A 26,913-nucleotide genomic window follows, 5' to 3' on the forward strand; every position below is an offset into this window, starting at 1 on the left:
CTTTAACCAACTCAACTCGTAAGGATGCAAAGGCGACGCCCCTTCACATCCAAACCGTGGAGAAAACGTGCAGAGCCGACGCGGCGGCAGCAGGAGCGATGGCCGATATCTCTCCCTGCTGCTGTCGCTGTCGTCGCTCAAACGGACTCACTCCTGCAAGGTCACAGTGCATTATGTCAAATGCATGCAGTCGGCCCGGTCATAATTCTGCGGCTGAGCCTCGGCCGGCCTGTAGGGAGAGAGAGGCGCATCAATCAGGTGGTCCGACCCGGGCCTGAACCTGATAAAGAGACCACCAGACTGCAGTAAATTAGATGCTGCTTTGCTTTGATGGAGACACTTCTGGAAACCCCACCCCCACCCCCACCCACTCTCCGCATCACCACTTTACATATTCATGAGTAAGAAAAAGACATTCAGACCAGGACAGAAAGAGAAATACAGCGATGTTATCAGGAGGAAAAAAAAAAAAGATGTCATGGAATTATTATTTTCCTGCCTTTGATAAAACACTTTCAGCTAAAAGAAATTGTAAATAAATAAACGTGCATGCTCAGACTTCTAGCTTTACTTTTTAAGTCACCCTCACCCCCCCACTCCCCATTAAGAGCCGCTGTGGCACCCAGGCTGCAGCAGTGAAGAAGGACGGCGGCTGATATTATAACCCAAGCCCGCTGAACCAGCTGTGCAAACAAGGTCGGGTTATTTATTGGAATTCAGGAGCGGCAGTCGCTCGCTCGCTCGCATCGAGCGAATCTTCTAGCAGGTGAGAGAACAACCGCAAGTCGTTAGCGGCTCTGTCGGAAAAAGGCCAAACGCAGTGAGCAGTGAGGGAGGAGGAGACACTTTGCTCTCCTCGCTGGAGGAGGAAGGTGCTCTTGAGACGGCGGCCCGACAAGGTTGACGTGTTGGCGTTGGCTGGGAGTTGAGAGAGAGTGACGGGGAGGAAGAACGTGGAGAGGGAGGAGTGACTGGCATCCGAATGATGTTTATAGTCTCGTCCTCTGTTGTTTGCTGAGAATATGGAAAGCGGTTTGACCCTGGAGTCCTTCTGTCTCTGCAACACCGCCGCCCCGGCCCTGGATGTTATGGGATGTGTCAAGACCGCTGCCCTGCTTTATGGCCCGGCATCAGTGACGAGAAACTGAAAATAATAAAAATAAATAAAAATAAAATAAACCCCCCCTCTCCCCTCTCTGTGCTGTGTATTGTATCTAATACTCCGTCCTGTGGACTGTGGAGGCAGATGCTCTGCAGGCAGCCGCTGGGCTGCACAAACTCTCTGTGCTGAGAGGACCTTGTCTCGTTATCTTGTTATATCTTAAAGAGACAGTCCAGCATTTTGGAAGGTCTGCCCCATCGCCACGATTCGTCATAAATCAATTTGCATTTTTCCCTTTAAGAAGTGGTGGCCTGTTGTTTTGCGATCCCATGCAGAGTCGTGACCTGCGCATTCACCACGCTGTGAAATGGGAACAAATGTAACCTGATGAGACATTTGGGATTTGAAAAAACATATTTAGTGCACCGACGCTTCAAAGCTATGAAATTGTTGAGGAGAAAGCGATGTGTGTTGACTGTGCGGTGGACAGTGATGATTGTCTGATTGATGAATGATTTCTGTCCTCAACAAACCCCACCAGAACTGTGGTCCAAACACCCCCCCCCCCCCTTTTAGAAGGTGGCACCGTGTTTGAGTGTGTTGTCTGCGAACCAGAGGCCAGGGTCATACATCACTAGATAAGAGGGTCATGTGGTCCAGGTACCTGTGCCCTTTGTGACATCATACATGGCCTTGTTATATATATATATATAAAAAAAAAAAAGAGCATTCAGTGTAAACAACCATTTAGTGCTGGTATCTTGTTATATGTGATCCCTCAATAACTGAATGTTAACACTTTGCTCATTGTTCACTGATGTGCAGTGGATCGAGGACCTTTAAAACTCACAACCTGCTGATTGTGCACCGAGCCTTGGGGGAACATTAGCGCGCCGACGTCACCGTCCTCACCACATTCCGCCGTGTTGTCTTTCGTTCCGCTGCAATCTTTTTATTAACCTTCGCAAAATTTGACTCCCAGCTTCACAGCGTATTGATCAGAGACGATGACAGAACGGACGCAAAGCGATCACACAGAGCTCCGTCGTCGTCCCCAGGTGGGGGGGGGTGGGGGGTGGGGTGGGGGGGTTGCGGCTCGCGCTGCCGCCCGCAATCACCGCTATTAATTGTGTGTGAGCTGTTCCCGGGGAAGCATAACGAACCCCACGTCTGTCCAAAGTGACTTATTGATTTCATAAGACTACCAGCAGAGCCCGTGTCAGAGCTCAGCGGCAACAAGCTGCAGGTCTCACGGCTGAGACACGCTGTCGTCTTGACGCCTGGCAGTGGAGGGGGGGGGGGGGACCTGAGCAGGAGCGTGAAAACCTTTCAACGATTCTCAATCCCCTAATGCTGCGAGGAAATCCAATTTCACATGGCCGTAATTGAAATTTATTTTGTCACCACAATGGCGAGTGGACACGGCTGGTTATTGAGCTCTGCCTTGCCGGGGGGGCGGGGTGGGGGTGGTGGGGGGGGGGCGTGTCTCACGCTCCTGCAGCAGGCCCAGGTGGAACCTGTGTTCATAAATGAATATTAAAAGAAAGGAGGGATGTTCAGATCTGTTTTATTTTTTTTATTTTTTATTTTTTTTAATCAAATCCAGAAATCCTGATGTGAAAATAACAGAGAGGAAAGAGAAGCGACAGGTTTTGAGCGATCTGCTCCTCTGGCTGAGAACGTCTCCATTCATCAGAGTCCCGCTCCGTGTTCCGATCCAGACCAGTGGGATGTAAAAGTTCAGGGTCTAATGCAAACAGCCCAGTCCGTCTTGATAAATCAGCATTAACATTTCCACGCTTGGCTCCCCCCCCCCCCCCACCCCCTCTCCACGGCGGTTCCCGGGGTGTGATGTAGCGGCGGCGGCGGGATCGCCCTTCATACCTCGCAGCCGTGCCGGGGACTCGCAGCACGGAGGGGTCCATTACCTCCACATCCCGCCTGTGACCCTCCCCCCCCACCACCCCCCCACCCCCACGGTGCAGCGCCGGCAGGAAAATAAAGCGAGTGAAACCGCCGGCCTGAGCCCTCCAGCCGGCCTGGAGCCGCGCCTGGGAAGAAAAAAAAAAAAGCAGCGGATTAAAAAGCAAATGAATCATATTTGAGGCGCGAAGGTGGCAAGAAAAAGCAAAAAGTGATCAATCAAATTGGACGGGGGAGGATTTTCTTTTTTTTTTTTCCTTTTTACTCGCAGAGGTTATTACATCTGCTAATGTGGCCGCTTCCAAACAGTAATTGGATGATTCTGTTAGCAAGCGGAGCGTGAGGGAAAGGACTTATGAAGGCAATCTTATTTATGGCGCATTGGATTTGAGCCATCCGAGCTTATTAAAATTGTTTAGACCTCGTTAGCCGCGCGAGAGCTTCTTCGAGCTTTTTTTTTTTGATTCAAATTCTGATTTATTTCTCATTCCTGACCTTTAATTAGAGAGTTGTTGTTTGTTAAGCATTCCGTGGTGGTTTTCCCTCCCTCCTCTTCCTCCTCCTCCTCCTCCTCCTGGCGGACTAATTGAGAGCTACTGCTCCCGCATGCGTCCACTGAAACGTGGAAAAGGCGTGTTGTGCCACTGACAGGTGGGCTCGTGATGCGCGGCCCCCCGGGCCTGACATGTAAAGTTGTCGCTGTAATTGCTGGTGCGGCACGGCGGCCAGCGCCGCTTCTGTCACAGAGAGTCTGCTGGCTCCTCTCCTCCTCCTCCTCCTCCTCCTCCTCCTCCTTTGTTTTCTGAATTTACCTGATGGTGGAATCAGTCAGCTTTGTTCTCCGCCACGTTAACTTCCTGGTTCCTGCTGACATTCGGCCCTGACACTGAAGTTGTGGACTAAAAGTGTTCCAGGTGTTGACTTTGAAGAGTCTCAGACCTTTCAGGTGTTTGAAAGCACTTCATTTGACAGATACATGCTCGCTATCTGGCGTCTTCGCCATCCCCCGCTTTGTAGTCCACTAAGAAATACCCACAATACTTTTACATTTTACCGCTGTATACAACAATGCGATGCACATTGTGTTTTGCCAGAGAGAATAAAGAGCAAGAGGCCAAAGACTTATATACCTTGAGCAATGCTAGCCATTAGCTTACAAGCTAAGAACCGCCAATTCGCTCTGCGCTCTCGTGCCATCGTAGCTTGTAGCTCGTGCTTGGGGATCACAACCGCAGCTTTTTGAAACCACACTTGCATACCACTGAAATTTAAGGCTGCACGATAGATATCGGGCCGATATCAGGAATTATGACATCAGACCAATAAATTGGATATTTTTAGTGAATTTATACAACATTTTTTTGTTTTGTTGAAGGCTACAATGCACCTTGTTAAGTTTGCAGTACTTGCTAGTGTACTTTATAAATTCCTTTGCAGAGTGGTTGGGGACTCCGAGATCATATCAGACATTTAATTCTAGTGTTCACCCTTTTGCACATGCCGTGTTTTGGTTTGCAAAGGAAATAAATATGTACATTTCTGATAACAGAACTGTTCTTTGTTGTTGTTTTGATAGTAGTGCTGACTTGACATTTGATTGGGACAAATCTACAGGTAAAAATGTGTTAAATCTAGTTTTTCTTCTTCCCGTTGTGCACAAACTACAGGTAAATCTAAATGTAAAAATGAAATATACAAACATCGCTTATCGGTATCGGTCTTGAAAAAAACACCTACTGATACCATCCTGCTGATTTTGGTACCCAAAGTGGTAATTAGTGTATAATCGTCTGATTAGAACAACTCTACTGCTTCCGATAAAACACTACTGATGATGTTTTGCGGCGCTGTTGTTCTATCGGAACCTCCTGATATCGTGGGAAAGCCTCCTGCATCGCACACCGCACCGATTCTCTGAATACCGCGGCACCGCCTCCGTCCGAGTTCGTGCCTGTGTGTGATTCATGTTGTCGTGTGCAAGGTGTGCGCGCTGCAGCACTTCCCAACATCTGCCACGGGTGTGATTGGTGCGGCTCGCCCTCAGGCCCCTTTCACAGGTGATAGATGACACAAATCACGAGCCGTCAGCGGGGACGGAGCCAGCCAGCCAGCCAGCCAGCCAGCCAGCCAGCCAGCCGGCAGCCTGCCTTCTCCCCTGCACCCCCCCTGCAGAGTGAGCGAGGGAGAGACGGCGTCGCCGCCTTAACCGAGCGACTCCACGTCTGCTTGTGAAACAACAGCAGAAACGCAGGGAAAATTGAGCAGCGCACATTGTGGATGAGGATGAAGGAGGAGACGCAGAGCCCAGACCAGCCGAGTCCAGGAACAGGCGGTTTGTTAGCGCAAGCAGCTTTCCTCCTGGCTCAGTGGGCTGAGATGCCGTTTAGGAGCCATCTGCCGTATCGCTGCGTCCCGCTTTGTCTCCACCTTCATTCCAGCTTTTCATTCCCGCCCGCCACCGTCATCAGAGAAGCCAGTTTTCCTGCACCGTCTTCCTCGCCCTGGAGTTCCTATTAGACTCTGCTGACAGTCCTGTTAGCTCATGTTGCAGCCGGATGTTTGTCAGTGACCATTGTAAGGAAGCAGGAGACATTTTTACTGCAACCAAAGTTAAAGTCAAAGTCCCACTGATTGTCACATCCCGAAGGATGCGGAATATGTCCTCCGCATTTGACCCAGAACCCCCCCGAGGGAGCGGGGGGAGCGATCATTGGGTGATCTAACCCCGCCCCCCAAGTCCAACCCTGAACCCTGAGTGCCAAGGATGGAGGCAGTTTTTACAGTCTTTGGTCCGTGGTACGACCCAACTGGGGATCGAACCCACAACCTACCAGTCTCAGGGCGGACACTCTACCACTAGACCACTCAGCGGGTCAACTATACAGATCTGGAGACGCTGCGACGGTTAAATGACTCATATCGTCTCCATGGTTGAGGAGGGGGAGGAGCTTGTTGTTTGTGTATGTTTTTTTTTGTTTTTGTTTTTAATGAAACACTAGGGGGCGCTATATAGACCAAAACAGCAAAGATAGACCAACTTACGTCGTTCCCCTTTAAGGATTTGAAGTAACACGTTCCAGTCCCATCACGTGGTCAGTCACCGTCCAGCTGTCTTTTCTTTAATCTGTCGTTTTGTTTTGCTTTGTTTCAGCAGTGCGTCTCCCCTGCACTGTTTGGTTTACCACACCACGTCATGTAAGACCCCTGTATTCCATGGAGAACTCCTAATAGCTCTCAGTGTTGTAACAGTCTGAACAATTCCCATCCTCCACTATTGCTTCTCTCCTGTGACCCAGTTCAGTTTGGTTCGGTCCGGCTGGCTGGCTCGATCAGTTTAAACCGATCCCACAGAGATAATTCCTCCACTAAATTCTCTGCGTCCCTCTCCAGCAGCCCAGAGAGGGTTTTTTTTTTCTCCCAGCGTATCGTGTCTCCATCAATAAGCCGAACCGGCACCGGCGCCGCTTGCCAGAGCAAAGACAAAGACGGGTGTGATAACAGAAGGCCCCAATAATCTCCGCCGTGTGTGTGTGTCATACATCAAGAAAAGTAATCTCCAGCGCAAACACGGGGCTCATCAGCCATCAGCGCCGCTTGCTGGCTCTCTCTCGCAGCGAATGAAAGAGCGTAAACACCATTAATTTGCCCATTAACGATCGCTGTGCTCCAGTCTGCCACTCACTAATGAGACACAGCAAAGCCCCCCCGGCGCCTAATATCACCAAACTGGATGACGGAACACTGACACACAATCGCTTTGGAGTGCGCAATCCAACTTCTGCGCGGAATGAAACACAGGGGCCGGACTTTTATCTCACTCACAGCTGTCATCGGCCAATAAGATGACCCGATACTTCCTCCTCCTCCTCCTCCTCCTCATCTTCATGGGTTTTTCTGCAGCCAGTAATAGCCAACGGCAGGGAGTTGTGTGTTGTGATCCCTGGATGTAGACTCCAGGAGCAGCAGCAAAGTCAGAGAAATAGATTTGACTCGTTCAAGTCATGAGAGCAAAGTGGACGTGCATTCAGAAAAAGGCATAAATAAAACACACGTTGGAGTGAAACATTACACAAACTGCAGTACAACTTGCCGCACGCTCCTTGTAACAGCGCAAAACACAGAGACCAAGTAGCCAATGAACTGCTCAGACGGTCAAGGAAACATTTTGTATTTCGGATGAGAAGTTCAGAACCTGAAGAGAGAGAGCGAGAAAAAAAACCTTCTAATGTCTGGAAACCAGTTGTGCCTTCGCTGCAGTTGGACGGTTGGAATCATCGGAACCATCAGACCCGACGGCCTCCCAAGCAGAGAGGATTCACAGCTTCTGTCGGACCGGTGGCGATCGTGGCGCCGCCGCTCGGCGACACCGTGTCGGAGGAAGTGAGACAGCAGCTCGTCCCAGCAGCGCGAGTCCTGCCTCGACGTTGACGGTCCCCCCCCCCGCCCGGCCGGAGCTTGATCACGTGATACGTCTCCATCCACCGGCAGGCCAGCGGCGTTCAGACCAGTGAGCGCCAGGCGGGCGGGCGGCACCGGCCGGGCCGGAGCTTTGAGCATGTTAATGACTGGAGCGGGAGTCGGCCAGACTGAGCTTTGACTAAGTGTCAGCTCTGGCCCGCCGGCGCCGGCTTTTCCTGGGCCCGATAATAATTGATGGATGACTGCGGCGCGGCGCCGTGACAGCCCGGTTGCTCGGCCTTTAGCCTCTCTGGGCTCGAACCTCACGCGCGCGAAATAGGCAATTACTTCGGCGCCAATTGGATATAATAGGCTGATGAGCCCGACGGCTGCACAGGGAGGAAGAGGGAGATAGAAGTACCACCTGGGTCGGCCGAGCCGGGCCGAGCCGGGCCGGGGCGGGGGGGGGGGGGGTCGGTCGGTTAGGTCGCCGCTCCCTCCTCGTCTCGCTATCGACTGAAGCTTTATGATCCATGGCACAATCATGTTATACAGGAGCAAATTTACGGAAATAAATCCTCCTTTTTAGAGGCCGTTAAAGGGATAATGGAAACGGCGGCGGGCCGTCCTTCCTCGCCGAACACCATATTTTGTGTTGGCGGAGGGGTTGAACAAGGTGGGTGGGGGAGAGAGAGAGAGGGAGAGGGAGAGGGAGGGAGGGGGGGGGGGGGGAGGATCGCGCGGCAAGCTAACGCTAGCTGGCCGTGGCATATTGACAGAGCCATCCGTCTTTATAAAAGACAGTGAGCAATTCCAATCTACGACCGCGGAATCACATTATCAGAGGCGATGTACGGCTGCATTCCAAATATATACAGGAGATGTATATGTGGCGGGGCAGGCTGTACAGTGAAATGATGCTGGGTGGTGGGGGTTGTATGGGGGGAGGCTGGCAGTCCCTCTTCATAATTGGACAGGTTATTTTTACACAGTGCTGACGTCCAGGCCTGCTTGCTGACTCGTGCGGCCGTATTTCTCTCCAATATTCACCTAATTCTCCTCCGCTGTCTTCACACGCCAGCCCCACCCCCCCGCACCACCACCACCACCACCACCACCTCTGCCCCCTCTCCTCTCCTCCCCTCCTCTCCCCTTGCCGTCTGTCCTTCCGTCCGTCCGTCCCCCCCCCCTCTGCTTCATTGTTGCCCGCCGCTCTCCTGCCCTCGCTGCTATTCAGGCAGAGTGCGGTGGACTGATGTTGGGGGGGGTGGGGGGGGGGGGGGTGCGTTTGATTTAAGGCCGACGCTGACTGGACGTGGCTGCTTCCCCCAAGCAGCCACAGGCTTTCACTCTGGGCTAATTCCATTCCGGCTCTACTCCCACTCACTCTGTCTGTGCCGGGAGAAAATAAGAGTCTTGACATGCAGTTCATTATAAAGATGATCTTATTGAATTAAAAACAGAACTAAATGAAAAGTGCTTTAGTTAGGGTGGAGTTTTTCCACTTGCAACGCTTCCTCCTGGTGAACTCTTGTTTCTAATCCAGCCGTGCCACTTTGAGCCCTGCTGCCTCCGGTTCATGCTGCTGACAACCTTTGACCGTCCTTTGTGCGCACCCCACGTGGGCGTATTATTGGATGGATTATCCCAGCAAATAGTCACCGGCTGCGGCCGGTGGCTGGGCTGAGTGGGTGTTGGGTCTGACTGTCAGTGCTCTTCCTCACAGGAAGCAGCTCCTCTGCCTTTGCCTTGGAGACAGAAGCTTCATGAAGGAGGTGAAGGCATGAGAATGGAGTTCTACCCGAACCCCGCGAGGCGGGTCCATTGTCACACACAGCCTCTGCAGCCAAGTGTGGCTCGGAATGAAAATCTTGACTGTGTCAGAAATTTGAGACGACCTACGTCGCCAAAACCAAGGGGAAGAAATGACGTCGCCATTCGCTAATTCCTTGACGTCATTTACTGGAATTCAAGTCACTTTTCCCTGTTTATTAGTTCTGCAGATGGCTGCCACCACCACCAGAGTGGGAACCGCTTGACAAAATCCCCTTGAGTTTGCCAGAGATTCACCAGGTTCGCATAGAAGTGAGGCGTTCGGTCGCAGAAGGAGAGCGACCAGATTCACTGGGAGAAAACACCACATGAGCCAAGTACCACTGGTGCCTAATGCTATCTGTCTGTCTGTCTGTCTGTCTGTCTCTCTGTCTGTCTGTCTGTCTGTCTGTCTGTCTGTCTGTCTATCTATCTATCTATCTATCTATCTATCTATCTATCTATCTATCTATCTATCTGTCTGTCTGTCTGTCTGTCTGTCTCTCTGTCTGTCTCTCTGTCTATCTATCTATCTATCTGTCTGTCTGTCTGTCTGTCTGTCTGTAATCGCAACAATAATAATGATATCACACGCAAGTAAAATAAAAAAATCAAAGTGAAAAACCCCTTTCACAGGCTCCGCCCCCTCCTCTTCCAGAATAACTCTTGGCACTTTGAATGTTGTCGCGATAACGAAGCCGACGGTGTGTTGCAGAGAAAACTGGTTAGTGAGGTCGTAGCGAGACGCCGGGGTTTCTCTCAAAAAAAAGGTTTAAAAAAAAAAAAAAAAAAAAAAAGATCAAGCCTCGCTGTCGCCGCCCACATGGCGTTCCACGGAAACGCGGCTCAGCTACAGTCAAAACAAGGATGACAGAAAGAACAACATCCAAGTGCCACACATCCTTTATGATGAACTTCAGCAGCATCTCCTTAAACTTACACTTGTGAAATATATATATACAGTATATATATTTGTAAATATATATATATATATATATACATATACTTATATCCATATATACGTTTGCATTTCAGCTGCTATTTTATTGCTACTTTCCAGAGCACGTGTATTTATTTTTTTCCCCTTTGTGAAATCGCTGATTTCTTCAGCAGACCTGGACCTTTAGCCCTCGACGGCCGTTGCAGCCCGCAAATAACAAACAAGAAGAAGAATTTTGGTGCGATGTTCAGAGCTCATCAGTGTGCAGGTTTTTTTTTTGTTTTATTATTATTATTTTGTGTCAAGACTCATATCTGCTGCCTGACAGTCCAGTGAACACAACACGCCGCACCAGCCGCCGGCGCTACATATACTTTGATGGCTTGTGCGCCTGGCGGCAGCGGCGCCGCGGCGTATCTATTACAGATGGCGTGATTGACGTGGGCAATGGGGCCTGGGATTGGAGATGGCTGCCCTGTGTGTGTGTGTGTGTGAGGGGAGAGTTGTGTTCCCTTCATTAGACAGGCCGGTCAGAGCGGCCTGTTGACCCCGCCGCGACCCCTCCGACGCAATTACGAGGCCCAGGCACCGGCGCCGGTTATTGATGCCCGTCAGTGACGCGAGCAGCTGAGCAGAGTTACGGGGCTTCGCTAATGCGAGCCGCCCGCCGCTGCGCCGGGTCCGACTCACCGAACTATGGAAAGTCGCATTGACTGAAGGGAAGGCGAGCGCGCGGCCTCTGAGCACCATCGACTCGGCTGCAGGTCGGCTCGTGTTGGCCGGAACCGAGCAACGGATCTGGTGCAGTGATTAAAGACTTTACACCCTGCTGGAATCTTTTTTACACCCAACCATGGAGTTTTGCACTTTTTCACTTTATTTCTGTTCATTTCCACGCTTCCACTCGTTCCTACGAAACGTTTCCAACTTTGAAAATGCCTGGAATATTGCAGCGGTAGTTATACCACACACTTGTCGTACTGTTGGACTGGTTTAGTTTGGGTTTTGTAGATGAAGTCATTGGAACAGTCATCCAGATGCCACAGGAACAACAGGAGCATCAGGTAGAGCGGGTAGTCCAATGACAGAAAGGTTGGCGGTTCAAATCCCGCTCCATCCTGTCGTCGTGTCCTTGGGCAAGACACGTAACCCGAAACTGCTAGGCAGCGCCTTGCATGGCAGCAGCCACCCATTCATTGGTGTGTGAATGGGCGAATGAGGGTCCACTTTGTTGTACCGTGAAGGCGCTGGAAAAGTTCACTTCACTTTTGATGTGAACGAACTCCATTGTCTGTGGTTGCCTGGTTGCAACATCGAAAGTGGCTTTTTCTTCTTCTTCTTCTTCTGTGTTTTCTAAGATGGAGCTGGACTGAACCGGTCCTCGCTGAGGAGAGGCCCGTCCACGGCCTGTTGGATTCTGAAAGTCTGCTCTTTGCTTTGTCATCCGCTATAAACTCCAAGCTGCGTGGATTCCAAACCGATCTGGAATCAGTGGAGGGAGCTCTTTTCCTTCCTCCAGTTAGCGCACCGAAATGTGTGTCGTTCTGTTTGTGAGTGTGCACTGTTGGGTTGTGTTTGTGGTGTAATATCCAGGCCTGGCAGCCTGTTTTCAAAGAGAGAGAGAGAGAGAGAGAGAGAGAGAGAGAGAAAAAAAAAAGCCCCAAAACCTCCAACCTGCAGTTTTCTGTTAGCGTCTCATTTCTCCCTCGGCTCGCCGGCAATAAGCCAACGTGCGGCTTATCGATTCCCTCCACCTTTTTTTGTAAAATGAAACCTGAAATTGTTTCCTCCACCTCCTTCCTTTGTCGTGTTGTAGGCTGTAGCTCTCCAATAACTGGGATTTATATAATGTTTCTTTTCTTCCTTTTTTTTTTTTTTTTTTTTCTTCCTTTAAGCCGGCGGCGAGTGGGCGGGACTATTTCCTCCACATTTGCTGTGGTTTTTCTACCCCTGCACCGTTTCACCACCGCTGAATCTCTTACGGGCCCCTCGATTCCAAATTGACCCCAGGACTCCCTGTCGCCGGGACCCATTAACGATGCGCGGTCCCTGCTCGGCGGCAGCCGCTGTCATTAGGAAATTGTGGTTAATTAGGTTAATGGAAGGGTCAGGAGGTGGTGATAAAAACCAAGGGAACCACTGAGTGATGGAGGATGGGGATGTCAGCTGACGCAGAGGTGGACGTGAAGGGCTCGGAATAGCAGGGAGTGTGTTCGGGCCCCTGAGACAGCGTCATCGGGAACTATTGAAAAAAGCTCCACCTTTGGGTGGACTGATTTGTGAACTCTCCAGCGCCAGGGGGGAGGAGTCAGCCAGACTGGAGATTCGACAGTGCCTGAAAGATCCGTCCGAAGGTCTAGAAGCACCGCCAGCTGCCAGCGTCTCTGCAAACAACATTTTTTTCATTGTTTTGGACTTTATTATTACCAGTACTGATACTGATTGCTTCTCAGTACTCCTGTGATATGTATTGTAATAATCTCAGATATTGATCGGATGACGTTGGCTCCAGTTTGATCTTGAATTATCACTCTGATTGAGTTTAATTCCAGAGTACAATTCCAGTTTATCGTACGTATCTATTTTTTGTCTGACAGTTTATTGCTCATTGTTGGAGGTTGTGTTTCTCTCAAAGTTTGTGGCTGCTAGGTTTCCATAGCAGTTTAAAAACAATAAATAAATAGCATCCAAACTGGGACATGTGTTACGAGGCACTCACGAAAACAGTGGCTACGTTGCCGACGTCATTTTCTCCCGCAGTCTGGGAGGAGGCGACAAAACAATGAAAAGACCCCGAGCATCACCCTTTGACCCGACACTAACAGCCACTTCAATATAGACTCGGTGAGGTACCGGTAAACTGACTGGGACCCAGTCTCTGGGCTCCACTGAGCAGACGCTCATAGAGGGAGGCAGGGGGCTGATGACTGTGGTGGGAGGGGGGAGGGGGGAGGGGGAGAAGGGGGAGAAGATGAATGACAAACGCGATGCAAAGCGAGGGGCTTAGATCCGTATCAAGGAGAGCCAGCGAGGCCCCTGTCAGCCCCATCACACGGCCGCCTCTTATCGGACTCTGCTTATTTATGTCCTGGCCACACATGGCGACCTGGCACTTGTTTATATCCCGACACTGGCGCCCGTGCCGGCGCTACATCCGACAGGCGTTATTCCAGACAACTCAAGGAGACTCCTGGCGCGCCGCCTCCTGCCGCTCCAAGGCTTTGACCTCCGCCTGCCCCCCACAACCGGCCCCGCCCGGAGCAGGTGTGTCAGCCTGGCTCCCCTCCTCGGCCGTGGCCGACCTCGCCGCAATTAGGACGGCCGGCGGTAAATCAGCGGCAGTGGCCGGCCCGGTGGGAGGGGTGGGTGCTGGGGGGGGTTGGCGGGGGTGGGCGGGGGCGGAGGGCCACCACAAGGTGAGCCCTGAGACGAGGAATTAAAGATGCAGCCTTAGCTAACGGTGGTTTTATGATGCGAGGCCAGAGCAGGTGAGGGCGGGGCTGAGGAGGTTGCCGTCCGTGCTTCCTGTTGTTACACATAATGAGGTTCATTACAGCAGAGCCGGCTTGGGATGCCTTCAGAGCAGAGGCCAGCACAGATGTAAACACAGCATGAAATATTTAAATAAAGTGTGAGGCCGGTCGGGGGAGGGGGGGGGGGTTGAGGGCGGGGTAACAAAACGGGCAGATATGCAAGGTTGCAGCACAGACAGGTCTTTGTTTGTTTTTTGTCTCTTCTTCCAGCTCCAGACGAGCCGGGTCGCTCAGCTCGCTGCCTGCTGGTGTTTGCTGAGGTGCGTCTCTCACTTCCACACAAGTTGAAGTCTCTGTCAGTCAGATGAACCCTCAGGAAACACAAAGAAAGCAGGGGGGGGCAGGGGGGGGTTCAAACTGAGGTTGTGCATCGATGACATGTCTTGAGTGAAATACCTTCACTGTTGTTGTTGTTTACAGGGTTGAGGCTTTACTCATTGAGAGAAAGCCAAACACATTCCATGATTTCTTGTGTGAGGAGAAGAAGTCGGCCATAAAACTGCAATGCACAAATGTAAACACCGTTATGTTTTGGGGCTAATCTGAGCAGAAAATATGAATTGTTGCATATTGCAGTCATTCTGCTGCGCACAAACAACAACATTATGATGATTTAATGGGCACGATGTGTAGCTGCTCAGCCACATTTTCATGCATTAGTCTGATTTGCGGGAGCATCATTTCTCTGGCCTGCCATGTTGAGTCCAGCAGCCAGTCCTCCGCTGGAAGAAAAGTCTGGGCTCCTCGGGAACATCCTGTGGGAAACGTTTGTTTTTCTGGGGAGCGCCGAGCTCACGGCGAGCTTATTGTGGAGGGCGGAGGCTCGGCTGATGGATAGTGTTGCCTCTCCACTCGTAGCCATTGGCTGATTTGTGAATATTGTGCCCCTTTTGGTTTAATCTGCTTTGTGCTGCGAGGCGGAAAGCATTCCCCTGAGCGCTGCAGAGGGCCGTTGTTAATCTATCTTGTGAGCATTAACGGCGTCCTGAGTGGAGGGCGGCCGCTCTAACCTTCCCTGCAAACTGAAAACTCAATGCTCACCTGCCTCAAACCCCCCCCCCCCAAAAAAAAACCTGAAGACAAAGCAGACAGACTGAGCTGGTTGATCCTCCATAGTAGACACAGATATTTTCCTCCCTCCTCCACGTTCCCTTTGTCCGCTCATGGAGTTTGACAAAATCCAAACGACACGGCGACAAAGGCTCAAACAAGTCTGCCGAACCAGCAGGGGGCGACAGGGGTTTGAGTGGCTGCGTTTGTTGCTATCAGCAATTTAAGATTGGAATTAAATGTGGTACAGGCAATATTTAGTGTACCACATGGTGCTGTGGACCACTACCACAACCACGACCTACTGGACGTCTGAGCGGCCAGTAGAAAAGAGAGACAAGAGAAGGAAAAATATGTTTGTAAATGATTTTTTTTTCATGATATTTGAAAATTATGACCAATGAAGAATGAAATTGAAAATTAATTACAGACAGCACTAATGTTTTTTCCCCTCCTGTAGTTCATTAAAATCACCCAAAAACACAGTAATCACGTTGTTCGATTTTTTATTCTTTTTTTTTAAAGTAAACTTTCAAGAGTTAGCTTCACATTTCCACATTTTGTGGAAACTCGTGAAGCAGTGATGCAGTTTATTCAGTGTTTTTTTTATTTTTTATTAGCAGCACACCGGCACATTTCTGCAAGGCTGATTTTCAGATCAGGGAAGTAAATCATGTTTCAGATTTAGAAACCTGTGCAAACTCGGGGGTTTTTCTCAACCAGTTACACAGTAGGTGCACCTCGACTCACTTTCACCGCCAGACAGGAAGCTGAGCTCATCATGGGCCACCAGTAAAAGGTGCCTGGTTGCAACATGATGGGGTCTACTGCTGTAATCTGTATGTGGTTGTCTGCCACACGCAGCGCAGCACGCCGGGGCAGACGGATCATCCGCCGCCTCCCGCCTCACTCTGCCCGCTCTTGTTTTCTTATCAGAAACACAGAAAATAAGATTCCTGCCCCCTGGGTATCATCATAATTCCAGACTAATCTGAGGGATGGGACGCAAGCGTGTCATCCATCTGCAGGTGTGTTATTACCGCCGCATCCGTGGCCATTCTCATTCCGCAGCGTCTCCGTTTAGGCTGCGGCTCCGAGCCGAGCTGCGGGCCAGACGCTGACTTTCCATCAGCCCAGCGAGCGAACACGCAGTGCCGAGGATATTAAAGTCTGCCTGTCGTGGTCGTAAAATATATGTTGCAAAGACGGTCAGTGAAGCCCATTTGTCACGTGTTGGGATTAGAGTTGAAATCACTACTGTTAAAATTGCATGATCGTTCTAATTTTATTTTATTTTATTTTTTTAACATTTTGGAAAAATCACTGTCATTAAGTGTGAATGTCTGCACACAGAAGACCGATGGCACTGCTTTGCTTGGTCCTAAAGCCTGAGGCTTTGGGATTTGCCAATGAGACTTTTTAACAAAGACCTCTTAAACTTGGTTTTAAATTACACATCAGTGAGTGAGTTAAAGAATTTTATTTGAGTGTTTTTACTCACAGCAGATTTATGAGTTGGAGTTGAATATTTCTGTTGTGTTGTGAATGAATTTCTGTCAGTTTTATCATTCAAAGTGCTTTCTAGAGGCTATTATTATTGGAGCATTTCCCCCGTGTGCCGCAAAGCGTTTGCAGATCATTGTAACAACATTTACACAGCTGAAAGCTCAGATATTGTCTCTCTATGTTCCTGTTTATGATACCACTTCCAATTTATGCTTCCAAGTCTTTGCCCCGACTCACAGCTGTGGCTTCGGGATGCACAGAGCGACCTTCGTCTTGGCGAGCCTTGAATGTGACCCGACCCTAAAACGTGTGGCTGAGGCCGCTGCTATTGTGCCCCTGAAATGGAATGACCTTTTAGCTGCACGGATTCAAAAGGCCCCGGTGCAAGAAGGCAACAGTGACGGTCGGCGCCCATTTCCATTAGTGCTGGAATCAGCAGAGAGCGGCGCTGGTTAGAGCCGAACGGGTCGGTGTGGAGTGCATCCTGTTTGCCCTCTGAACTTATTGTTTCTATAGATCCACTGTCCCCTCCTCACGAGCACCAAACTCTCCTCCACAATCAGACGGTGCATCGACCGGGTATTGATGGGCGCTCAGCCGGTGGTGGGCAGCGGCGCCCAATCAATGCCCCGTCTGTTCTACACGTTGGCGGCTCGTGGTCCGTGAGAATCGCCACCTTTGAGCCTCCGTGACAATGTGCGGATTGATCGGGCGGCCGCACTCACTGGTAAAGATTGCGTCTCGGCATGAATGTCGACAAAGGAAAACAAATGTAGGAAAGTTAAAGCGATGCGAATTCCCCATTGTTAGCTGAGGTAGAAGACAATCAACCTTCTTGACCCAGAACTTCCCCTGGGGTTTAGATGTTTCTGCTTTTGCGTTTTTTTTAATGAAATCTGAAACCGTCAGAGTCTCAGATCTTGCACGTTCGTCTTGCCGAGCTGCGCTTGAAAGTGTTTTCAGCCGTTCTTATTTTTCCATAACCATCCAGCGTCGTTTTAGTCTGGACAAAACCAGGAAGTAGCCGGTGGCTGAGGGGAGATGAGATGTTCTGCGCCTCGTGACAGGATCAAAAACACAAAATTGCATTTTAGTTGGCTTAGTTTTTAGCATTAGTGTGAGTAAATTCATGACAGCATCTCCACAACTCAAACCAGCACCTTACAACTCCTGCTGGAAGGTGTCCTTCAAAAACCACAGAAGAAGATGAATAAGAATTACGCAGCGCTAGCTTGAGCCTCGCTGCATCGTGCAGTGGTTGCTGTTTCTGCAGCCCTGGGTTTGGCTCCCCTCCTCTGTGAAAAGTTTGCTGCGAGCTCTTTGACAATCTGGATCACCTCGAATAAATCCACATGTGATGTGGGTTTCTTCTTTCTTCTTTTGCTCCTGTCTGATTTAGCGTCAATGAAGCAGCTCCGTCATCCGTCTGGAGACGCCTGCCGTCTTGTTGCTGTACGTCAGATAATGCAAAAAAAAGGGGGGGGAGCCCACAAATATGGTTAAAACACCGGAGGCGACAGACAGAGCCGGGAAACCCCTAATGTGTCTCCGTCGGACCTGCAGACGCGACGCTCGCTCTCCAGCTAAGCTTTATTTATGCTCCAGTGCCTCATGCATTTCAAATGATTACGATTCATCACAGGGCGGCTTCGGGGAGCCTTAACAGCCACTGTGGCTTGATAGAAACCCACCGGCGGTTCGGTTTCCCCTGCACTGAGCTGCAGTGGCAGCAGCAGCAGCAGCAGCCTAGGATGCCCCGGGGCTGCACCTCCACGCAGGGGGCGTCGGGCTCACGGTGCAGCCTGGGGTTGGACGGCGGTGGAACGGGCACGGAGAGAGGCTTCCAGCAGGGAAGAGATGCGACACCGGCCTGCTCCGTCACTCACAGTCTTTGCTGTGTTCACCTGCAGGCCGGGCCGTCAAAGCCGGCGTTTCCCATGCTGAAAAGGTCACCAGTCTGACACGTGTTCACCCGACGCGGCCGCCACTGGTTTACGCTTGATAGGCATCCGTGACAGGCCGGGAATTATTATTGTTGATGTTTGCCTTTGGCTAGTAGCGTAAACAATGTTGTTGTTTTTTTCTTCCTCCCCACACCAGAAACCTGCTTACTTGGAAGTATCAGTATATATTCATGTATTAGCGGGGTGAAAACAGGTCATGCACAGACTGCATCCTGGAAGACTCGGACTCAGCGTCTCGCCCAAGGTGACAGCCTGGTCACGCTTCTGAAATGGCTTATGTTTTTTTTTCTTCTTCTTCTTAAGGGGGAAAAAAAAAATGCAAATGAGGTTTTCAGAATTGGATTCCACCGTGAATAATGTCTCATCGTCTCTCCAAGGACATCTTGCGGTAACGTTACCAAAGTCTGATGTCATCAGGTCACAGAGTCCTGAGCTCCTTATTGTAAGCGGTTTGATTTGGAGCTGTATTTCCATGCAGTGCAGCAACCAACATTGGAATTGTACAGACCTGTGTTTTACAAAGTGGAAGTACGTACTCGTGTACCTCGGCTGGTAAAGTCATTTTAGTTTAGTGCGATTGAAAACTCATTTCAAGAGGAGGAAAAAGGACCATTTTTATTTGCAATATTGTAATTGAATGCGCTTTAAACCCTGAATAATGTACTGCACACTCATTTCTAGATGTCTGCTTAATGTTAGACTCACAGTAACACACTCTAGAGTTTCCTCCTTTCCCTCAAACATCCAGAATTCACCTCGTGCACGTGACTGCTCATTGGCCAGGCGCAGCGAGGGAATTCTGCTCATTAAAAAAAATGTCACGTGTGATGATATCTCGTTATAGATTATTAGCAGCGGGGGCATAAATATTAGCTAATATTAGCCCAAACGTACTTAATTGCAGGGTCAAATAATCCCGGGACTGGTAATTAACTGCGGAGAGTTGTGCGGTTTGAATAAAACGCCGCTGACATTGTGCGGACGGAAAGTTTAAATTGCTTCCCAGCCGTTGCCGTCCGTCGCGCTGATTGCTTTGCAAAGACAACACTGAGTTGTCGCCGTGCTATCCTGAGCGGCAGACCCACATCGTGCTATTTTTATCCGGGGCCGTGTTCCCACATGAATTAAATATTGAAGCCTCTTTAATAATTTATTGTCATTGAAAGAAAAGCAGTTTTGGTCGGCTTCCCACGCTCTGGCTGCGCTGGCTTTGAAGCCCCCACCTGCGCTCACGCCGGACCGTCAAGTCTGTCATCCGGGGGGGGCGCCGGCGCCGCCGCTTCCGCGAGGCTCCCGTTCAAAAGGCAGCCACCGTTAATTAATCCCCAATCAGGTCACAGCGATACTCGGGGGGGAAGCGCTGACGTGCGGTGAAAGGATCGGATCTGAGCGGCTTCCTCCTCTTCCTCCTCTTCCTCCTCTTCCTGTTTTCCAGAGCTCACACCAGAGAGATTTCACACCCACCTGGTGTGTCTGAGCTGGCCGGAGGAAAAAAACTAAAGCTGTTTATGTATTAAAGACTTCTCGGACGAGCCAGTTTTCCCTTTTGAATCATTGACGGAAACGAGAAGGAGCGAGCAGTTGTGTTGATTGCCTGAGCAACAGCCTGTCATTCCTAAACTGGAATTGCTTTAAGTTTGGGACCGAGCGGCTGTGGCGTGTCGCCCTGGAGCAAGGAGGGTTGTGGGTTTGATCCTCCAGGAGGCTCCCCCCCCCCCTGTGGGGTTTGTATGTTCTGCCAATAATGTGTGCGTGGGTTCGTCTGCAGGAGCTCCACACGTCAGGCCGATTGGCTGCACTCGTCTGGCCACAGGTGTGAACTGCGAGCGTGGGTGAGTCTATGTTGTGTAACCAAACTGTTGATGTCACTCTGCGTCTGTAAAGCTCATCATCACGCATGGAGAGTTTTCCTCAAACCTGAGGAAGCAGCAGCAGCAGGAAAAGTTGTTTAGAGGTCACAGAGGTCACAGAGGTCACGCAGCCGTGTTTTCTGCGTTGAGAGAAAAAGAAGAAAAGTCAATCAAATTGAATGCCGGCGTTCAGGAGTATTGAATGGACCTTGGCCACCTGCCGTGCACAGTGCCGCTCGGCGACGCTCGTCCCTCAGACAAGGGATCGATGGGAAAGCAGTTTGGAGCGCTGCTGGTTCTGATTTCACCTTCCAAGCGGGTCACATCCTGATCAGCAGGACTCCTGGGGCTTCACGGGTTTCTGCTCTTCTTTTCCTGCTTCCGCAAGTCGTCGGTGTTCTGCCCGCGTGTCTGATGACCAAGAAATAAAAAAGTCTGTTTTTGAGCGGGCCAGGGTGCGAATGCTTGGCTGAAGGTTATACCTGCACATTCTTTTTAAAGGCGGGCTTAAATATCCGTTTGTCAGAGACGCAATCGAAGAAAGCTGAAAATACATCCATCAGTCCGAGGACAAATGGGCTCTCGGCCACCCGGCGATGTGAGGCACCATTAACTGAGAGAGCGAACACGATGGAGGGCCTGGTTCCAGCCGAGCGGGCAAAGGGCGGCGCGGGTGATGGACGACCGCCGGACAGTGCAGAGGACAGCGGGGACAGTCGGAGGGAGGACGATGGAATCGAGGGCTTGTCAGAAATAAAACACAGCCGCAGCGCAAAGAGAGCCACTCTAATTTTTTATCACCGTCGAGGTTTTACGGCCAAGAGTTGTGCATGTTGCGGATCCCCACCGTAACTTAGAGCATAAAAAGTGTCAGGAAGGAGGGGGGCGGGGGGGGGAGGTGGAGCGCGGTGTAAATGGATTCACTAAATGCATCCTAATGTCTCGGCCTGGGCCCTCAGGTTGCACAGGAAGTGCAGTCTCAAGCCAGAGCTGAGCTGTGGCGTCCATCAGCCTTAATGCAGCTCCTGCTGCTGGAGCATCACTCCTCTCTTCACTCCTCTCTTCACTCCTCTCTTCACTCTTCACCCTTCACTCTTCACCCGCCGCCTCCCGACGCCGCCGACGGTGCAGCTTGACCGCAGGCGGAGGCCACAGTATCAGCGTGGCTGCACACGTGATGAGGGAGAACCATCTGGGTGACCAATGAGCTGCTTGACCTTTCGGGGTCAGCGAGCGGGCGACGACCAAGAGGAGAGCGATGGAGAAGCTCCTCCTCCTCCTGCTTCTTCTCCTCCCCCTCCTCTTCTGCCTCCTTATGCTCCTCCCAAACCACCTCCTCCTTCCGTCTCCTCCTCATCCGTCTCCGCCTCCTCCTTCCTCATCCTCCCCCACGTTCTCCTCCTCCTCCTCCTTCACCTTCTCCTAGGGCTGGGCGATTCATCGATTTTAAATTGAAATCTGTTTTTATATTTTTCTAGTCAGACGACGTAAAAAAAAAAAAAGAAAATTCGTAAAATCGATTTTCCTCTCGCATGCTAACGGGCTGTGCGTCACCACTCCCCGCTGCAAAGTGTAAAGTAAAGACTGCAGCACGACAAACTTATTTCAACACCTCGTAAACACCACAAGCCAGAGTGGGAGCAGTGTGTTGCTCTGCGGGCTACATGAGGAGCAAAGGCCGACTCGCTGCTATGCTAACTGGCTTCCTTTGTTCGCTGGTATCTGTCGTTGTCCTAGCTACAGCAGATGTTAAAACCAGCAAGTGATTCCGTATGCTGCCCTCGCCACTGCCTGTTAGTAAATACGACACGCACTAGTTCAGTTTTTGTAGCATATTTAATGATACGTGTTTAATGATAACTCAGTCGCGCTTTGAACGATGTGCTGTAGTCTAATGTCGGAAGTGCTCACTGGGTATCGGAGATTAAGATGTCACGCCCCCTTTCCACGTTGGTCCTCAATGATAATTGCAGTAATAATTACAAACATATATAAAATCAAACGGTATGAGTCTTCCATTTGTTGGCAAGTCGATCGCTGAATGAAAAATAATGAACCCACCATGTGTACTTTGCTGTAGGTTCACTCTCAAGCAGTAAGACATATGACTGTGTGCAGACGCTCAGGCTAACCGAGTGATGTAGGTGCTGTCAACAGTGCACTGCTTCTTCCCCCCACCCCCCCCCCACCCCCACCTCGACCACTCTTTTAAACATCTTAAAAGCAGCAATAGACTTATTCTGTTACCGAAAGAAATTTAAATCGAAATCTAAAATCGAGTTTTCAGAGAAAAAAAATCTGGGTTTTATGTTTGTCCTAATTTGGCCAGCCCCCCCCCCCCCCACCCCCCCTGCTGCTATTGGACGCCGTCAGCACGTCCTCAGGCAGGTGCTCGACTTTGCTGCTGTTTCAGTCCACGCCTTTCGTCTTCGCTCCGCAGCTTCCCTCGTCCTCCTCACTCACAATTCCTCCCCCGAAGACTCGCCCGCCTCTCGTAACCAGGAGCGAACACGGCCACTCGCTGCAGCGCCCCCCCCCCCCCCCCCCAGCTCCCCCTGATAAGATCCCTTTGATGTGGGATTGACACTTTAGTGAACAGCACTTTGGTGGATGTGATATTGCCTGGCAACTGCGGCAGCCGCTGCTCCTCGTGGCTTCTTCACGGTGATGAGCGGATGGATTGTCGAGCGGACGGGAACGGACGGACGGTGGCCGGCGTCTCTTCGGCTTGCTTCCAACCACCGGCACAAAAACTAAAGCCACGGGAAAATGGGATTAGGGCCCCCCCCCCCCCCCCCACCTCCCTCCACCCTCCACCCTCCACCCTCTCAGGGGAGAGGTGGCGTGCCCAGTGGTTGATGAGCGCTCTGCTCTTCTGCTGGATTCTGCACAGCCAGACCCACTTTTGGCTCGGAGGCCAATTTGTTAACGGTGATTTGCTCGTTAGCGGAGCTTCCTGCTCCTCGTGGACGATCCCGCAGCGACGAGGGGGAGGAAAAGGAAGAAAAGAAACCGAGAGGGGGAAAAAAAATCCATTGTCTCGCAATCACGGCAATTTGAGTGGAAGGCAGCCCCCCCCCCCTGTCTTGTCGCTGCGTGGACCACCTATGACCACCTGCAGAGCCAGCTGAGCTATAAATACACCATCGTCTGCCCACTCTTTGTTTCTCCAACTCAACGTTAAGCTGCAACTGTTTGTTTGCTTTGATCTATTTTTAAATAGCATCAGCTGTAATGTGGTAGAGTAGAAGGGTTAGAGTGACATTTTTTATGAACAAAATGAATCCTCAGGATCTCTTGTTTAAAAGATCATCCATTTGTGTTTTGAAAATACTTAAATCCATGCAAGTGGACACGGCATGCAGGAGGCAGTTAAGTGCCCAATAATAATATTTACAGTATTTTATAACAGTGTTTCAACAGTGTTTTATTTTCTCCAAAAGAATCATTGTATTGTATACATCATGGTATTGCAGTGATGTGCAGTGAAGTCAGTTTTCTGCCTGCACCTGTCCATAAGGAGCAGTGTGCGGTGCCTGGGAACCGGGTCTTACATCTGCCGGTGCTGTTGGCCGGACCGGACTGGAGGTGAGCTGGACAGTTTGTGCCGTTGATTGTTTGGGAAAGCGGTACGAATGCCTGGAGAGAAACCCAGACAGACCCGCAGAACCCAGAACCTCGACGGCCCAAAGTGTTTCCGGCCACGGCTCATTATTCCCTGTCATGGTTCCGAGTCTCAAGATCACAATCCCACAGTCTCTGATTGCTGCGCGTGCGGCCGTCGCTGTTTAACAGCGGCCTCGGCCGTCCTGGCCATCGGTCAGCATCAGAGGTCAGCATCAGAGGTCAGCATAGAGGTCCTGCTCAGCCGGACCTGCTGCTCACAAAGGAGATCATTGTGTGAGTGCGTCTCAGTCTTAATGAACACACACACACACACACACACACACACACTCCTCCCACTCAGTCTGTCCCCTCCTCTTTGTCCCCGCCCTCCTCATGCATGCCGCTACATGGCCCCGCCTCTCCCCCTCATTATTCATGAGCTGCTCTCAGCGTAGTCATGTGGACGCAGGGGGGAGTGTCTCCACCAGCGCCGCTCACAACTCCAGCGTGCGAGCGTGCGTGTGTGTGTGAGCCTGTCAAATAGAGGCAGCCGGAGAGGGAAGAGGAGGCAGACGCTGCTGCTGCCGCTGCTGCTGCTGCTGCCGCTGCTGCTGCTGCCGCTGCTGGAGGGGATCTCAGGCTCATCCGTCCCCCCCTCCGAGGCTCGCCGGCCGCCGCTGCTCCGGGATGCCCCGTCACAAGGAGTGACCGATGAGAGCGGGCGCTCCGGCGTGGAGGGCGACCCCCCCTGTGTCCGTGCCACTGCTACCCCCGGGGAGAATCGGACAGCTGGCGCTCTCACCGCGGCCACCATGGGCTGCAATCTGTGCACTCTGCAGAAGCGAGAGGAGCACTACAAGCTGCTGTACGAGATCGCACAGGTGAGCCGGACGACGGGCAACTCGTGCGCCGCGTGTTGTGTTGTGTTGTGCTGTGATGTGCTTGTGATGCCAGTGCAGTGAGCGAAAGCATCTCTTCTCCTCCTCCTCCTCCTCTTCTCCTCCTCCTCCTCCTGCTGCTCCTGCTTGTTTTGTCTCTTCAATCGTGTCCAAAGCCAACCAGCAGGCTTGTTGTCACCGTGGGATTGACAGTAGGAATGAAACGTTGCTCCTCGGTCGATGTTTGGCCGATGAACAGTCGCTCAGAAGGCAGCCGGCTGCCTGGCTGGTGTGCATGCTGTTCATCCAACAGCTTAAGTGGGCACATATATTGATAGAGTCCAACGGCAGCTCTTAAATCCAAGCGATGTTTTAACTGCAACCCCTGCTGTCCTTGCTGGGTGTGCAGAGTGTGTCCTTGGACAAATCCATGTACACTATGTTATGACTTTCACCTCTTTGCATTTTCCAGTCCTCCTCTCAGCCGCCTCAGTGTGGTGGCAGCAAACCACACTCGGAGAATCACGCGCTCCGATTGGACGAACGCCACTTGGTACCTTTTTTCAAACTTGACTCCGAGGTGCCTTTTGTTAGCCGTGCTGCTGCTGCTGCTGCTGCTGCTGCTGCTGCTGCAGATTAATTCCGGCTCCCCTGCGTCTCCAATTGTGGATGAAGGAAACTCCTCCGGTCTCTCGGTGACGGTATAATAGCTGTGCAGCCGAGAGAGTCTTAGAAGTGAAGCACCTCCGCCGCTCCTCCACCCCTCCTCCGCCCCTCCTCCGCCCCTCAACCCTTCAGCGGCGCCTGCCTTCACGCCGCCGTGATCACAGCCTCATTAGCTGTTTTATACAACCGTCCTGCGCATTAATTAGACGTGAAATGTCTCTCTTTACCCTTGCGAGGAGAGTGGTGTTGCTTGGGATGAGACGTGGGGGGGACGGGGGCGGCGGAGAGGTGGGGGGGGGGGGGGCCTTGAGGATTAACGGCAGCGGTGGCCGTTGACTGTAGCTCTCGCTCCAACTCGGGGAAAACTTGACTCTTGTCCCTCGTAGATCCACATTGAAGGAGGTTGCGTCCACTAATGGCCCCAGTTTAGTGTCTTTAGTTCAGCGCAGACTCTCTGGATTGTCTGGGGGGCCGTAAGGGATGAAGAGGTAGCCACTGCCATGCTCTCCTCCTCCTCCTCCTCCTCCTCCTCCTCCTCCTCCTGAGGGAGGGCCATAAAAATAGTGCTGCCTCTGTGCTTATCTTGGATTCTCCTCCAATTCCTCAAGTGTTTACTCCTCTTTTGTCTTTTGTGTGTGTGTGCGTGTGTGCACGCGCTTTAAGCAAGAGGGGGAGTGTGTCAGCCAAGTGGGGGGTGGCTCTTGCCCCTTGACGGGAGCTCTCTGGCGTGTCCGTCCACCCACTGATGCAGCGGGCCAGCAGTGAGCTGCAGCATCAGCACCGGGGTTCTGATCACCGCCGTGGGAGTCGCAGGAAGCAGGGAGGGACGTGGAGCGCGGAAAATAAAAGGCCGGGGGGGGAGGGGGGCGAGCCGTCGAGGAATACAGTCGTTAGAGAAAGTGGTGGAACTGAGAGAGGAGGGAGTGTGAGGGAGGGGAGGGACGGAGGGAGGAGGATGGAAGCTCACTGATGCAGGCAGGGGAGGATGAAGAGATGAAGAGGAGGGAAACAAGACGTAAAACTTTTGTTTTTGTCGTTGTGTAAAGAGGAGAAATCTTTGCAGGAATCCAGTTCAATACACAGGTGGGAGGAGGAGTCTTCTCCAGGCAGAGGAGCTCCCCCAGCCGCTGTGTGTGTGTCACAGAGTCTCTCTCCTCACAAAAAGTGTATTGTGGAGGGATAGGTAGGGCGGTGAAGCTGGAAGCTGCGTCTCACGGCTCCCACAACCTGCAGCCACTGACTCCTCATCTCCAGGTCAGTCCTTGTTGAATCCAAGTCTGACTAGACCGGGTCCAAAAAGGAAAGTTCAGTGTAAAACTTTCCCCGTTTCTGCTCGGAAAACACAATTGGGCTTGCGTCACTGTTACGGCCTGACCAGAGCAGCAGCAGTGGTAGGAAAACAGCAACGCTCTCACTGATAGAGGGATAGAGGAGAGGAGAGGAGAGGAGGAGAGGAGGAGAGGAGAGGAGAGGAAGGAGTCTATTGCAGGCAGCCCTCTGCTCTCCTCGCAGCTGTCCAACTGTGTCACAGAGTCTTTGTGTTCTGAAGCAGCGTGGTGGTGGTGGTGGTGGTGGGGGGGGTGAGAGGGGGTGATACAGGGTGGAAGGTGGAAGCAGCGTGTTGGGGAGGTGGGGGGGGGGGGGTGATACAGGGAGGAAGGTGGAAGCTGCGTCTTCACATCCTG

General features: G+C 51.4%; 1 protein-coding gene and 1 long non-coding RNA gene across 3 annotated transcripts in view; one reads left to right on the forward strand and one right to left on the reverse strand.

Moving 5' to 3' along the window:
- LOC142903800 (PDZ domain-containing RING finger protein 4-like) overlaps window positions 1-26,913 on the forward strand; it is a 105,021-nt gene that overhangs the window by 35,529 nt on the left and 42,579 nt on the right. Inside the window, exon 1 of one of the 2 annotated variants that reach the window (XM_076049636.1) lies at window positions 24,177-24,565. The exons of the other annotated variant lie outside the window; for it this stretch is intronic. Within the exon in view, the coding sequence (XP_075905751.1) occupies window positions 24,497-24,565 (69 nt within the window). The 5' untranslated portion in view covers window positions 24,177-24,496. Of the gene's footprint in view, window positions 1-24,176; window positions 24,566-26,913 lie in introns of those variants that run through there. 2 annotated transcript variants of the gene reach the window in all.
- LOC142903803 (uncharacterized) lies at window positions 4,483-4,713 on the reverse strand. Its single transcript, XR_012929291.1, has 2 exons — window positions 4,612-4,713; window positions 4,483-4,581 (listed from the first exon to the last, which is right to left on the reverse strand). It is a non-coding gene; the product is annotated as an uncharacterized LOC142903803 (long non-coding RNA).

Source organism: Nelusetta ayraudi, unplaced genomic scaffold (assembly GCF_046127955.1).
Source record: "Nelusetta ayraudi isolate G7.1 ecotype Tasmania unplaced genomic scaffold, CSIRO-AGI_Nayr_v1 ptg000119l, whole genome shotgun sequence".
NCBI classification, from domain to species: domain Eukaryota; kingdom Metazoa; phylum Chordata; class Actinopteri; order Tetraodontiformes; family Monacanthidae; genus Nelusetta; species Nelusetta ayraudi.